The 13,859-nt window shown below is 54.4% G+C and overlaps 2 protein-coding genes across 2 annotated transcripts in view; one reads left to right on the top strand and one right to left on the bottom strand.

The window, feature by feature from the left end:
- Positions 1-4,896, top strand: part of BESB_058370 (uncharacterized protein) — a gene marked incomplete at both ends in the record, with an annotated part of 31,801 nt that extends 26,905 nt beyond the window's left edge. The window contains 7 exons of the mRNA XM_029364251.1: positions 60-132; positions 717-818; positions 1,038-1,211; positions 1,638-3,332; positions 3,615-3,826; positions 4,262-4,366; positions 4,761-4,896. Of these exons, the coding sequence (XP_029218959.1) occupies positions 60-132; positions 717-818; positions 1,038-1,211; positions 1,638-3,332; positions 3,615-3,826; positions 4,262-4,366; positions 4,761-4,896 (2,497 nt within the window). The remainder of the gene's footprint in view (positions 1-59; positions 133-716; positions 819-1,037; positions 1,212-1,637; positions 3,333-3,614; positions 3,827-4,261; positions 4,367-4,760) is intronic.
- Positions 4,897-5,834: 938 nt separating this feature from the next.
- Positions 5,835-11,039, bottom strand: BESB_058380 (carrier superfamily protein; the record flags this gene model as incomplete). Its single annotated transcript, XM_029364252.1, has 7 exons — positions 5,835-6,139; positions 7,046-7,144; positions 7,510-7,861; positions 8,324-8,482; positions 9,027-9,076; positions 9,802-9,881; positions 10,195-11,039. 7 exons carry the CDS (start codon positions 11,037-11,039, stop codon positions 5,835-5,837), a joined length of 1,890 nt encoding a protein of 629 aa, XP_029218960.1.
- Between the last annotated feature and the right edge of the window lie 2,820 nt (positions 11,040-13,859).

Genomic DNA, 13,859 nt, shown 5'->3' on the forward strand with positions numbered 1-13,859 from the left:
CGCCGCAAGGGGATGCATTTAAATCTTGTTCCCGTTTCCTTTGTTCTGCGGGCACTCAGCGGAAAGGCGAGGAAAGTCCTGCCTGCCAACGAACGCGGAGCCTTTCTCCAAAGCGAAATCGCGCGCCTAGTTGTGAGTGAACTCCGACGCTCTGAAGCTCTCCAGGCTGCTCAAGCCTTTACGAATACTTCGCTCGCGCGATCTTCATGCGACAGCAGATTGCCGCGCGAAGGAGACGAGAGAACGGCCTCGTTGCTTATCGAGGTTTCCATCGGCTTGACTGCGTAAAGGGTCAATGTGGAGTCTCCAGGATGTGCACATGCCAGTAGATAAATATAGATATGTGTAGAGCGATGCGACCGATACGGCGCTCCCCGTTATGCATATATATATTTATATATATCTTTCTAGGTGTGTGTTTGCATTTATGGGAGCAACGGTGTTCTTCGGCATGTTAGTCCAACCGCGTGGCGAAGGCCTGCCGGTCACCCTAAAAAGAAAATAAGTCGAGACGCGTGACCGCGTGTACGACTGAACTGTTTCTCTGTGTCGCAACGCTCTGAGCAAGCGGCGGGACACCGTCGTTCCAGTACGCATACCTACGAATGCACATATATATGGATAGATGAGTATACCGTTGCTGCGAATTGACTGCATGCGTGCGGACTGCCTCACGACTTGACTGTATGGGACGGCAAACTTTTCTGTTTCTTCAGAGTCAAGTCGATCTGCGCGACATGACGATGCCACTTGACCCCTCGCGGCTGCTCACGCGCGTCCTCAGCGACTCCGTCACGCCGCTGCAGTCTGCTGCCAAGGTGAGAGAGCCTAGAAGGGGACCTACTCAGGCCTTGCTTCACTGGCCTTCCATGGCGGCCCGCGCAGCGTTCAGGCAGGCGCTCAAGTCGCCAGCGCAGGCTTGTCGCATGCGTCTCTGTTTTTCGCCCTCTCCGTCGCGGTCTTTCCGCCTTCTCTGCGTGGCGAGTCTGCAAGCCTAACTGAGCGTGTGGTTCACGGTCTCCGCTCGTGCGCCTCAGGTGCCCTACGCGCTCACGTTCGAGACGCGGTCGGCGGCTGCAGCCGGTGTGTCCTCTCCACGCGGTCGCGAAGAAGAGACAGGCGAGGTGAGCGAGGTCCTCTCGATGGTGACTTGCATTTTCAAGATGCACGACGACGTCCGCCAAGACCAGCTCGCCCTTCAGATTATTCAGGTGAGACACGGAAAAAGAAGTGAACCCGCGAACCCGGACTTGAGTCTGACTGGAGCGAGTCCCTAGCCCAAGTCGAACGGCTGAGGCGGTGGAATGCAGCGGACCAGCAGCCTCTGTGCCAAGCGCGGGCCGCAGGCTCGGGCTCGGCTACGCGTGGAAGAAAGAGAAAAAAAGACGGAAAATCCGAGAAAGCCGGCGTCGGCGGCGGCTTGAGATAGCGGACGAAGCGGTGAAATCCACGTGACGTATCGCCTGGCAAGGCTCGCTTGGAGAACTGCAGCTGCAAAAGTTCCGGAATGCGACAGTGAAGCCAAAGAGGCCGCGGAGCTCTTCTCAGGGTCGTCCCTGCCTACGTCTGGTGAACTCGTTGTTCGTTCTTGCCTCATTTCGCGACGCATGTTGTGGCTCATTCCTTGATGTGTTCAGCTCGCTGCCTCGGCCTTCCACCGCGTCGGTGTCGACGTCTGGCTGCGCCCGTACAAAGTCGTCTCGATGCGCGTCGCCTCGCCGCCGCTGGCGGCTGGAGCTCCTGCCTGCCCTCCGGCGGCGGCGGCGCCCCAGAGTCCGCCTCCCCCGGACGACCCGCCTGCTTCTCCGCCTGCCTCCGCACCGCGGCTCTCAGGCCTCGCCTCCCTCTTCGCAGCCACTGCGCCTCCCCCGCAGAGGACGGTCTGCTCATCCTCCGCGTCATCAGCCTGTTCGTTGTACTCGTCGTCGTCGATCTGCTCCTCGCTGCCGCTGGCTCTCGCGGCTTCCCCCCAGGGCATGCGCCCCTCTCCCCACCCCCGCGCGGCGGGCGCCATGGGCGCCGACGGCGAGGACGCCCCAGAGACGCCGGCGGCCCGTGAGGGGCTCCGGGCGTCTCTCCTGGCCTCGCGCGCTGCGGAGGCGGAGCTTGGTGACAGTCTGCACGCTGCGAACAAGGAGCGAAGCCGCGTCCCTCAGCTCGCGTCGCGGCTCGCGGCTGCCGGCGCCGCAAAACCCGCTGGGGGATCTGCTGCGTGTGGCGAAGTGAAAAGGGAGAAAACCAGACGACCGGATTCTGTCGCGACCGCAGAGGCGCCCATCTCGGCTCTGGGCGGTCTGATCGAGTTGATTCCAAACACCATCTCGAGACACCATGTCGGGAAGAAATTGAACTGCTCTTTGCCAGAATTCTTCGCCGTAACGTTCAACGCAGTTGCGGCGGAAAACGCGAAGGCCGAGCCGCATCGCGTTTTCAGCCGCCATGCGGAGCGCGAAGGAAAGCGAAACGACAAAGACGCAACGCGGACTCTATGCGGCGCACAGCGCGGCCGCGCCGAAGGGGAGGTTCGCGGGAGATCCTCTCGCGCGCTGAACTCAGTCGCCGCGATCGAAGAAGGGAGCGAACAGGAGCGAGACGGGCGCGAGGAGATCCCTGCAAAAAGGAGCTCGCTGTCGCCTGCCAAGTGCGCCGACACTCGCGCGCAGGGATGCCAGCGGAAGTTTGAGTCCGGCGCTCCGCGGGCGGAAGCGGCCGACCTGCAGGCCGCTGGAAAGAGAAAACTTTTTTTTCCCTCCATTTTCGTCTCCTCGTCGCCGGCGTCGTCGGCGTCCTCGGAGGCAGGGAGAGGCGCAGGCGCCGAGCGGAGGCCGGTATCAGAGAGCAAAGCAAACGCCGAGAGACGACGCGGAAAGGGCTCAGAAGGAGGAGCCGTCGCCGAGCGCCGCGAAGGTCGGCGCCCTTCGGCATCGATCGACGAGAGCGCCGAACCTGCGTCGCGGCTGCACGCCCCGGAAGAGTTGGCGCCACAGAGTGTGTGGGGACGCGGAGAGACGGGTCCGGAGCCAGGACGTGGGAGAGCAGGCAGTTCGAGACTGCCTGCGTCGGCAACTTCCTCGCAGCCTCGCAGCGTGCAGAGACGCCTCGGCTCGCGAGACAGGACAAGGGCTGACTCGGGCGCGCGCGTCGAAAAGGAACGAGACGCCGCGGGGCTCCTGCGGGGGAACGCCGAGCGGGAAGAGGAAGACAGCTTGCTGACGCTTTCGCTACTTCGCGCCCGCCAGCCCGAAGAAAAACGGAGTCTGCTCTACGACTTAGCCGTCCAGAACTTCATCAAAAGTCTCGCAGGCTACGCCGTGCTCTCCTATATTCTCCAAGTAAGCCAGAGAAGAGACGAGAGAGGACGCGGCGCGGGAACTGTTCCTCCACGAGACTTCCTGGCTCGCCCTGCCCGCCACCTGAGCCTCCCGTCGAGCTGGCGATTTGTGTATAGCAAGTAACGCAACATAGATATGTTTTAATATTCGGAGAGCGTCAGTTCTAGCGCGCTGAGGCAGCGATGCATGGCGAGCTCCGCCCGCGTGCGCGCACGTCTTCCCCCTTTGTTCTTGAGTTTGTTTTTCTGTTTGCGGGTTGGTTGCGGGGTGTGTGCCTCTCAGATCAAAGATCGCCACAACGGCAACCTGTTGATTTCGAAGCAGTCGGGCCGAGTGATTCACATCGACTTTGGTTTTGTCTTCGACATCTCTCCGGGGCACGACCTGCAATTCGAGAAAGCGCCTTTCAAGCTCACCACGGAGATGGTGCAGCTGATGGGAGGGCACAGTCGCACGGAGGCGTTCAGATTCTTTACCGATCTCTGCGTCCAGGGGTGCGTGAGGCTAAACAGAAACGTTGATTTGCACGCATTCATATTCCCGCGATGTATTCGTGTGCGTGCGACGGTGTATGTATGTCTGTTTGTATACTCCTTGTGTGCCATGTAGAGCCACTCTTGCAGAATGGCATACACGACGTTAGAGAGAGTTTTCTGCTTGCGAGTATGGAAGAGATGCACCGGGACGGGACGTATAATCTCTGGGCATATATATATATATATATATGTGTATGGTTGCGGACGGAGAGCTCTTGCTCAGAGCCCTGCGATTCCACAATGTTTACGGGTAACGCCACCCCGCTGCTTTCAGGGTCCTCACATGTCTCGGGGGTTCGTGGGGCGTTGCGTCCGCATCAGGCCTACTCGTTTTTCGTTCTTTCCACGACTCGCTGGCGCGTGTTGCGTCTGTCTTTTCTTCGCTTTGCTCAGGTACCTTGCTCTACGAGAGCAAGCAGATTCTATCGTCACCTTGGTGCAGGCAATGCTGCATTCGGGTCTGCCCTGTTTCAAACGCCAGTCCCTCGAAAATCTCAAGTGAGCTCGAATTTTGTTCTTTTTCCTCGCGATTTGGTCCTTTATGGTTTAGGGTTTCTTCGGGTCTCGTAGGGTTCTACGGCCCTGTCGTTGCCTTATTCGGCTTCTTCTTCACCACGTGTGGCATGTCTTTTCTTCTGGTGCTCGGATTCGGTACTAGGCTGTTCCTGCCTCTCTCATGTGTTTTTCCTCCCTGGCGTCAGCCCCCTCCCGTGACCCCTTCCCCCCCCTATGCGTGGGCGTGAGCCCGGCCGCTACGTTTCGCTACTCGGCGATTCAGCGTGTCGCGTACGCGAGCGCTGTGAAGCCTGTCCATTTCCCTCGGCTCGCTGTGCTGTTTGGATGTGGCAACTCCATTGTTCCGTACTTTTGTTCGATTCTTCTGTTTTACCAGATGGCGGTTCCAACTGGAAGCAAGCCCAGAGCAGGCGGCGGCCTTCATGGAGGCTCGCGTCATGGACGCCTACGACAATTTCACCACAAAGGCTTACGACGTCGTGCAGCATCTCCAGCAGGGCATCGATTATTAGTCTTCGATTTTTCATTATCTGAAACGACAGGCCGGCTGTGCAGGAATCGACTCCTGCCTGAAAATATGCACCCACGAGCATACAGGCTTGTGCAGTGCTGCATAGCTTTGCTCTGCATTCAGCATACATGCATGAGTGCGAACGATTTTTTTCTGTTTAAATATTAATCATTTTTTTTAAAGACCTAAGGGCTAAAAACGAAGTTTCTGAATAAACCAGAAGTGAGAAGACTCGTTGACATAACGTTAATTATTCAGAATCCATTGTTGCAAACACAGAAAATGTTGCTACGAAAAGACATCGTGGAACTGCCCGTACACACATGGGCGAACTGTGTGATGTCAAACTCAACTCAAAAATATATCCGCATATGTGTCTACATGTATGTATATATATAGGGATGGCGGACGCGAAATTGACTCGCAATATGCACGTAGATGGCGTAAATGCTTGAGCTCAAGTTCCGGTATATCGCGAATAAGTGAATGCATGCAGAAACATATTCAAATGTCTCTGTGCGTCTAGTGTTTCATCAACGTCTTCATTGACGCGCGGCGTTAGCGCAACGCCTCGAATGGTGGCTAGGCGCGTGCCCGGTCGCTCGGAGTCTCCGGCATCACTCGAGTTTTGCGCAGTATTTGAAACCCCGCTGTCTCTCGAGTTTGCGTCGTAACACCAGAAAGGCCAAGTGCGCATTCTGCGCACTGAGAGTTCTACTGCGAGGTGGAGCCCTGCGTGTTTTCGAACGTGAAACACGCTGCATGCTAGACACGCACGTGCACATGCGCCTGGAAACTCCGACCGGAACTGTGAATAAAAGAGCGAGAATGGTGTGGAATCGGGAAAAATAGTCGCGAAGAAACAGTGTGCTTAGGCTGCACGAGCTGTACGCCAGCGTCTGCGCAGGTTTTGAGATGCTTGCAGGCCACCAAGTCCTCTCAGCGTCCGCTCGTCTGCTCTCCAGGCGTCACAGACTGACTCACGCGCACTAAACGATCTGGTGAGACGTTTATCACTCTCAGGTCGCTCCCTGCAGGTGGAGGAAAGAACGTTTTCGCGAAAGCGGAGTGCGGCGAAAAGGAGAGAGACTTGAGACTCTGCTCCGCATGCGGAAGAAGCTTCTCGTAGACAGAAAACATGACTGCCGAAGAGAGAAGCGTCGCCAGCAGTTTCGGCTTCAGACCCGCAAACAGACCCGAGACGCCTTCCGTCTCAAGAATCGTTACGAGACAGCGGAAGGAGGCTAAGCACACAAAGCAGCACCAGCGAGTAGAGAAAAAATAGATCCAAGCGAGTGAATGCACACAGAGAAGACCGAGGGAACGCACAGAACCTATACTGAAATCCACCCTCTCACACACTGAAACGCGCAGCACCCTGTATCTCCCAAGTTAGGTCCGTCTCACACCGCAGTCCAGTGCATAAATATACATACATACATACATACATACATACATACATCATACATACATACATACATACATACATACATACATACATACATACATACATACATACATACATACATAACATACATACATACATACATACATACATACATACATACATAACATACATACATACATACATACATACATACATACATACATACATACATACATACATACATACATACATACATACATACATACATACATACATACATACATACATACATACATACATACATACATACATACATACATACATACATAATACATACATACATACATACATAATACATACATACATACATACATACATACATACATACATACATACATACATACATACATAATACATACATACATACATACATACATACATACATACACACATACACATACGTAGAAATATGCACATACGCATACATTATATATATATATATATATATATATATATATATATATATATATATATATATATATATATATATATATATAGGAATATATCCTGGCTGCATGGGTGGAAAGGTCACGCGGGCTGCCACTGCATACGGCGTGAGGCTGTCTTAACAAAGCGCATGGCGTCAGCTCGTCTGTATGTATACGTGTTCACGGCTACTTTATTTGTATAGTGTGTACGGCTCCTTTGTTTTCGTAGTCTTTACGACTACTTGTCTTCGTACTTCTTACACCCGAGCTCTCACCTGAATTGTCGTGGACGTTGTGCAGTTTGGTTTGCGCCCGCGTCTTCACGACGAGATAAGGATACGTCGCCAGCGTCGCGCAGAGCTTGGCTACCATGCCTGTCAGGACGGGAAACAGAAAGGCGACAGCGAAGCAAGGAAGGTCCCCCGGAAGCGAAGCTCAAGAAGTCACGTCTCCGCAACTCACAAGAAGTCAGAAGAAACAACGTGTATACATTGTTGTATACCAACAAATGTTCGACACCACTCACTGCACGGTTCGTATACGCGATGCGCTCCGAAAGGAACCATTCGCAAGTACTTCCCATATACACGAAGTATACACAAATCTCCCTGTCCTAAAGCGTTTGGCAGAATCCCGATGTCTGTACCTCGAAAATTGCCAGAGAGCTTCGCCAGCTCTCACGAAAAAGTGTTGCGCCTCCACTTCAATCAGGTTTTCGCTGCCTCTGGGCAGCACTCACCAATAAGAAAAGCTTCCCCACCAGTCACCGCATGTTTGCCGGCCTTTGTCTTTTTTGCTTTCGACGCGCGACCTGCGACTGTAATTTCGACAGTCTCGCCGCCAGGGAGACTCGAGGAGACTGAGGCGGACGAGGCGGTTGAGCAAAGCCGCACACCGGCGGCGTTCAGTTGCGCCTCATCAGCCGAGGCCGCGCAGCCAAGGCCTCGAGGATGAGCCGCTGGAAATCGCAGCGCTGCGGCGGAGGACATGGCAGCGAGCGGCGACGAGAAAGACGAGGACTGAAACGGCGAAGTCACAGCGGGGTTAGGTGAGCGCGTGGCCCGCGAAGCCTCCGCAGCGCGAAGTTTGGCCTACAGAGCGGAGAGGAGGGCGACACAGAGAAGTGCAAAGATTTTCAGCTGGAGAGGTACCTATAGAGGCGTTGAACACAAGCAAATGCCCAAGATGATTCAGAGGAGATAAAGATGGGAGGCGAGAGCGACGGGAGGAGAGACAATAAAGAGAACGAAGGCAGGCGAGATTAGTGACGTTGGGGGAGGGCGGGGGCGGAAGGGGGGGTCTGGAGAGCTAAATCCTAAACTCGTGAGGCATTTCCACGCACCAAATCACGTACGCGCATGGATCAACTCTACGGTTCCACAGGCGTACACATCTGCATGCATTCCCCAGCGCGTATCTACGTGAATATTCATGCGTATGTGCATGTCTATATTTTTCAAACAGTCAACGCACATGCTCTTCGGGCAGACAAGTTTATAGTCGCTGCCGGCTGCGAAATGGCAGGCGCAACTGGAAAAGGCGAGCCCTCGCACCTGCATGTTCTTGAGCGCCGTGAGAGACTCTTTCAAGAAATCGTAAAGGACGAACTGGATCGCCGGGTTGGCGACAAGCACGAGAGCCGGTAGCAGCCCCGCGAACCAGCCGCGAAAGCCCTCGCGCTTCAAAATCCGAGCCAGCATGCGCCAGATATCCTGCGAAAAACACGAATGATTGCACGACAGAGAAACGCAGGCAAGTGAGAGCGATCGACGTGAGAAGACACCTAAAGTTATGTATGCATACACGACTACAACGCGCCGGGCGAGGAAAAATGGCTCGGGTATATGCATGCACGTACCGGCATGCGTGGGCGTAGGCAGGTGCGACAAAATACCCATATATATATATATATATATATATATATATATATATATATATATATATATATATATATATATATATATATATAGGTAGACCGAGGCAAGATGATGTGTATATCGATGTGGAAAGATCGAGTAGCGTCTATAGGATTGCGTCTTCATACGCTGTAAAACTGGAGCCTCGTCGACACGGGTGTGCTTGGACGTAGGGCGCCTCGGCATAGCGTCTTGTAGAGATACGCTTATGGTATACACTGCAGCCTTGCACACGAATAAGTAGCCACAAGTACTTTCTTGTCTCTGGGCCTCCGCATGCATGGCTCCAGTGTAAACACAGGCATCGCTGCTTGTCTTCAGTCGCAACAGCTTTCCGTACTGTGGTGCGCCCGGGGGGGTCGAGCTTTATGCGAGTGTTCGCGACCCACACTGCAGAAGAGGAAATGCAAGGAAAGACCAAGAGAGTCACCAAAGATATGGACGGCATTCGTGAGAGGGGGGGGCCTAAACAACGGGGTTATTCAAATATACGCTGGATACCACTATACTTAATGCACTTAACATGACGGTCCTGAAAAGTGTTGGACAGTGTATCCTCCACTGAGCAATAGATTGATGGTGTTAAATCCAGAGGCAATTGACTGGTTCCTCCGTCCCATCTTGAACACTGAATCCATGAGCGTGAACATTGGATTTCGCCATGGATATAATTACTGATCTCCTATTTTCCAGTCCCATTAGTGAACTCTTTTGGTCTGACCATACATACGCAGTGAGCGAACTAGACACAAGGATCTTGACGAGCCTTAATAGATTTAGGTTAAAGACGCGGAACGCAGAACAGGCAGAGAACAAAATCGCGGGGTATTGAAAGCTCCTCACAGGGCCGTGCAAAGGAAACTGCACACGGCAACTGCTGCATCAAGAAAGAGGAAAGGGCCGCGGGCAACTCGGCGCATCCGTAACGGCGGTCCACGGGTAGACGCGGTGCCTTGCTGGTGACTCGCTAGGCGCTGCGCTGTTTGTGTTGCAGGACGACTTGCATGGGTAAGCCGCTCTCCACACTTCGTGTGGGGCAGGGCGCGGCGCGAACGGTGCGACGAATAAACAAATTTTGTTTTCATCCATGAAAAAGATTCGCCTTTTCGCCTTACACGGGTTACTCGCCACGGTCGAGCAGAGGCCAGCCACGATGGCGAGAAGCATGTTGGAAAGACCGGAGGGCTTGAAGCCTCTGAAAAAGAAGGCATAACCAAATCAGACCACTGGGGGCGCTTACTCTCCTCTGCATGTACGCTCGCTTTGCGCTGCTAAAAAAAGGCACAGGTGCAGGCTCCGGCTTTCGCTATCTCTCACATGCATAGATAAATATATATGTACATATTTACATATATATATATATATATATATATATGCATGTAAGTCTGTATGCATGTATAAATGTGAGTAGGTACCTATGTATAAATGTAGGTATGTATGCACCTGTGTGTGCTATTGTAGGCTACCGCGTTGAGGAATGCCTGCGCACGCTCCCGCAGTTTTCTTACCGCTTCTGTAGGTACGCTTTTGCGTAGGAGTAGACGAAGAAATAGACGCCCCAGCTGACAACGACGCCGTAGAGGGCGCTTCTGAGGCCGCGGTACATGCCGCGCCATCCTTTTTTCTTGATGATTTGCATCGCCTCGTCTCTGAGCGTGCCGCAGCCGATGCCCTTCACGCTTTGCTCAGTCCGCAGAAAGTCGAGGGGGTAGACGAGAATCATCGCGAGCGAGGCACCGGAGACGCCCGCAAGCGTGTGAAGGAGGGCTTGCAGGAATTCGCCCCGCTGGAACACGTAGAGCACGTCCTTTGGCTTATCCACAGCCTCATCCTGCGCTGGCTGGACGGCGCGCGCTGCCGCGTCCGCCATCGCCGCCGTCGTCGCCCGCGACCCCGCCAGCGATCTCGGCGCAGGCCGATGCTGACCAGGCGCGGTGAATACCGAGAACGGAAACCACGGCAAAACGTGAGAGGGGAAGCCACTCAAGGCCCGCGCGAAGCGGCGGCGGGGCGACGCGCCCGCAGGCGAAGGCGGCCTCAACAGAGGCGCGGGTGAGAGCGCAGGCGGGGGCGGGGACGAAGATGCAGAGGAAAACGGCAACGGCAAAGAACGAACCCCTCGCTCCATGGGGAAGTCTTTAGCCGCGCGTGAGCTTTGAGGAAAAGACGCAGGCGAATGCACGCCACGAGGGGGCGCTCGCTCCTCACTCGTCTCACGTCTAATCGGAGGGCGATATCTGGATGAGACAAAGGGAGATACAGAGCGAGGCGAGACGGGAGAATGAAGATGCGCGCGCTCGTCTTCTCCTTCTCTGGCGAGCGCCTTGCTGACGCCGCGCGGCGGGTCCGCCATGGTGGCGTACAGAGGCAAAGGCGAAGCAGAAGAAATCAGTGAAAGAGTCGTGTGATCTTAGGCACTAAGCGAAGAAGGAGACGTGCGCGTCCTCGCACAGGGCTACCGAGAGAGCAGAAACGTTCGCTGTTTTCTGGGAAACGCTGCAGCGACTCCTAAGGCGGGGCTCCGCATGCTGCCAGGGGGAGGAGCCAGGATCCTCCGTGACTTCGTCCGGTTGAAGCCGGTTCCGCTATGTTACATTGCTAACACTCTTTGAGCAACGTACGCGATTCAGAGTACTAGTCGTATTCGTTTGCGGCGCTGACAGGCCCCTGATTTGCTCATGCTGGCGTCGCGTCTGATACTTTCAAAAGAAACGCGACTTTCAAACTCAGGGCGAGAGAGCCGGTGGCAAAGTCATGGAATGGCGGCTTCTCGAAGAGGCTCTTCCTGCCTTTAAGCGCGAGTGGAAACAAAACGAGCAGCGCTACAGATGGAAATAATACGAGCGCACAACATATCGAATTGCTATCGTCGTTATGCGAAGGTGCGCGCACACGCCAGAAACCACGAAGGGCGGGCGGCATGACTCGCCAATCTCCCGAACCACTGCTTTTCGTTGGTAGTCAATTCTGCCGTCTAGAAGCAACCGCATCCCTGCGTTATTCTCCGCATGACTCATGGGGCGAATCAAACGATGGAGAAACCGCGCGCGGGCATGGCATCAGAGGCATGTGAGATTAATGACGTCGAACCCGTGTGCCCATACACATAGCCTCAGATGAAGAAGAACGGATCCTGAAAAACTCAGCCTTCAGAGGGAAGGCGAAGGATCATTTCGCGACCCGCAGCCGAAGCTCCTACTCCGTTCTCGAGACATCTACGTGAACACGGACGGGGTGAGACAGTCTCAAGTCGAAGAAACGGCGGACACTTTTTCAGGGTCACACGTCCACACAAGCAGGAACACGAACGGCCTTGAACTCCAAAAAGGCTCTCTGCTTTGCCTGCTTTCTCAACCAACATCAGCAGCCCCTGAGTTCTCTCAATATTTTTCACCGCCTCCTCTGGAGAGCCGTTCGCAAGTTTGCAGATGGAAGCTCCTATATACTTGTGTCAGACAGAAGCGAAGCACAGATTGACTGCCTTGTTTCACAAAGAAACACACACGACCCCGCGGGATCCCTTAGGTTTTGTGGCGAGGAAAAGATTTTTACGGTGTGCGGTGCTCTTACGTATTTGTGCAGGCTCAGATCACTCGCATATTTCTCTCCCGCGCGGAGCGCCGGCGCTTTTTTGACTATATAAAGTCGTGATATGTCAATAGGGTGGAATGTCAAAATGAGAAACAAGCTAAAACAAGGAACCAGAGAGGTGCACGTCTGACTGCTTGAGGTAGATGCTCGCTTTCATGACGTTGGTGTTGACTTCTCCTTGTAAGCGAGGGCTGCGTCAGCTGCCAAAAACGGCGTAGGAAACAGAAACAAAATCAAAACTTTATGGACCGAATTCACGTCGTATGAGGCGACTGCGCCATTCTGTTGCGCAAGCGACTCTTCACTCTTTGTGAGCCTCCACCTCCGAGAGACAGGAAACACGAAACACACGCTGGCATTTAGCCGCCACCACACGTAACCTGCCTGACAGGAGCGGGTCGACTTCGTAGACGCATGAGACGCTATCCAGATTGCTAGGCCGCGGTGCGTCCCATTCAGTCAAGAGGCTAGCGGCCAAGCGGAACTCCGTGCCAGTAAGGACCCTGCAGCGGCGTACTGCCCCGTACGAAGACACATGGCGCCCAGAAACGAGTGCTCCAGCATGCGGCGGCAACTCTGCTCTCTACTCGGTTGCCGTGTGCCCGTCAAAATGGTAGACGCCTTCTCCTCTGATCAGCGAGGGACGGGAGGACTGGTGCGTTTCCGCCGAGCACGAAACTTAGTAAAGCCGGCCGGAAGTGTGGGCGTCGCGTGGTGCTACGAAGGTGTTTGAAGTAGGGTTTGGAGTTATGAGCTTGCGTTGACTGCGAGAGCATCGCAACGAGGTTGTCGCACACGAGACGCTTTGGTCGATGCGACAGCGAGAAGCCCCGCGCCAGCGACTTCTAAGCTGGTAGGTCATGAAAAGCAATTGTGCGGCCGGGGCGCCGCGTCCGCATGTAGCTTCCGCGAGCGTGTCCTGTCCACGAAGCGCAGGTGAAGCGTGAGCCGCAGCGTGTATCTCCGGTACGGCACTCGCGCTTGACTCAGCCCGACAGGAGTAACAGAAAAAGCGCGACAGCCCTCTTCGGGAAACTGCGAACTCGCCAGTTGTAGAGGTGTAAGAAGACTCAGAGAATCGGCGACATGTGTTGTAGAGGTCTAAGACCCGGATGCCTCACATCAGAGAATCGGCGATCTGTGTTGTAGAGGTCTAAGACCTGGATGCCTCACACGAATCGTTTGGTGGCAAGGAGGAAGTCTCGCGCGCATTTGCGTGTCTCAGCTACGAGCTATTTTTGTGTGCGCGAGCACAAAGTTGAACGGCTTGCAGACCCGCGACCCCGGTGAATTTCCAACGCATCTGTCTACACGCCTATTCATCTGCGTGCAGGGGGAGGGCTGCCTCTTCTGCCGCAGATTCGCGCAAGAATCGCCCTCAAAGTACCGCACGACGATACAGAAAGTGCTTCAGCCGACTGTGTGGATGCGCGTGCGATCCGGAGTACGGGTCTACATGCACATACCAGATCGATTCGAAATGAACACGCTCAGCCGCCTGCCAGCTGGCGTGCATTTCGGATTGAGTGCGCTGCAGAATGCTGTTTCGCGGTCTTAGGCGCGCCGCCCGCCTGAGACACAA

The sequence above is a fragment of the Besnoitia besnoiti genome, chromosome V (assembly GCF_002563875.1).
Source record: "Besnoitia besnoiti strain Bb-Ger1 chromosome V, whole genome shotgun sequence".
NCBI classification, from domain to species: Eukaryota; Apicomplexa; class Conoidasida; order Eucoccidiorida; family Sarcocystidae; genus Besnoitia; species Besnoitia besnoiti.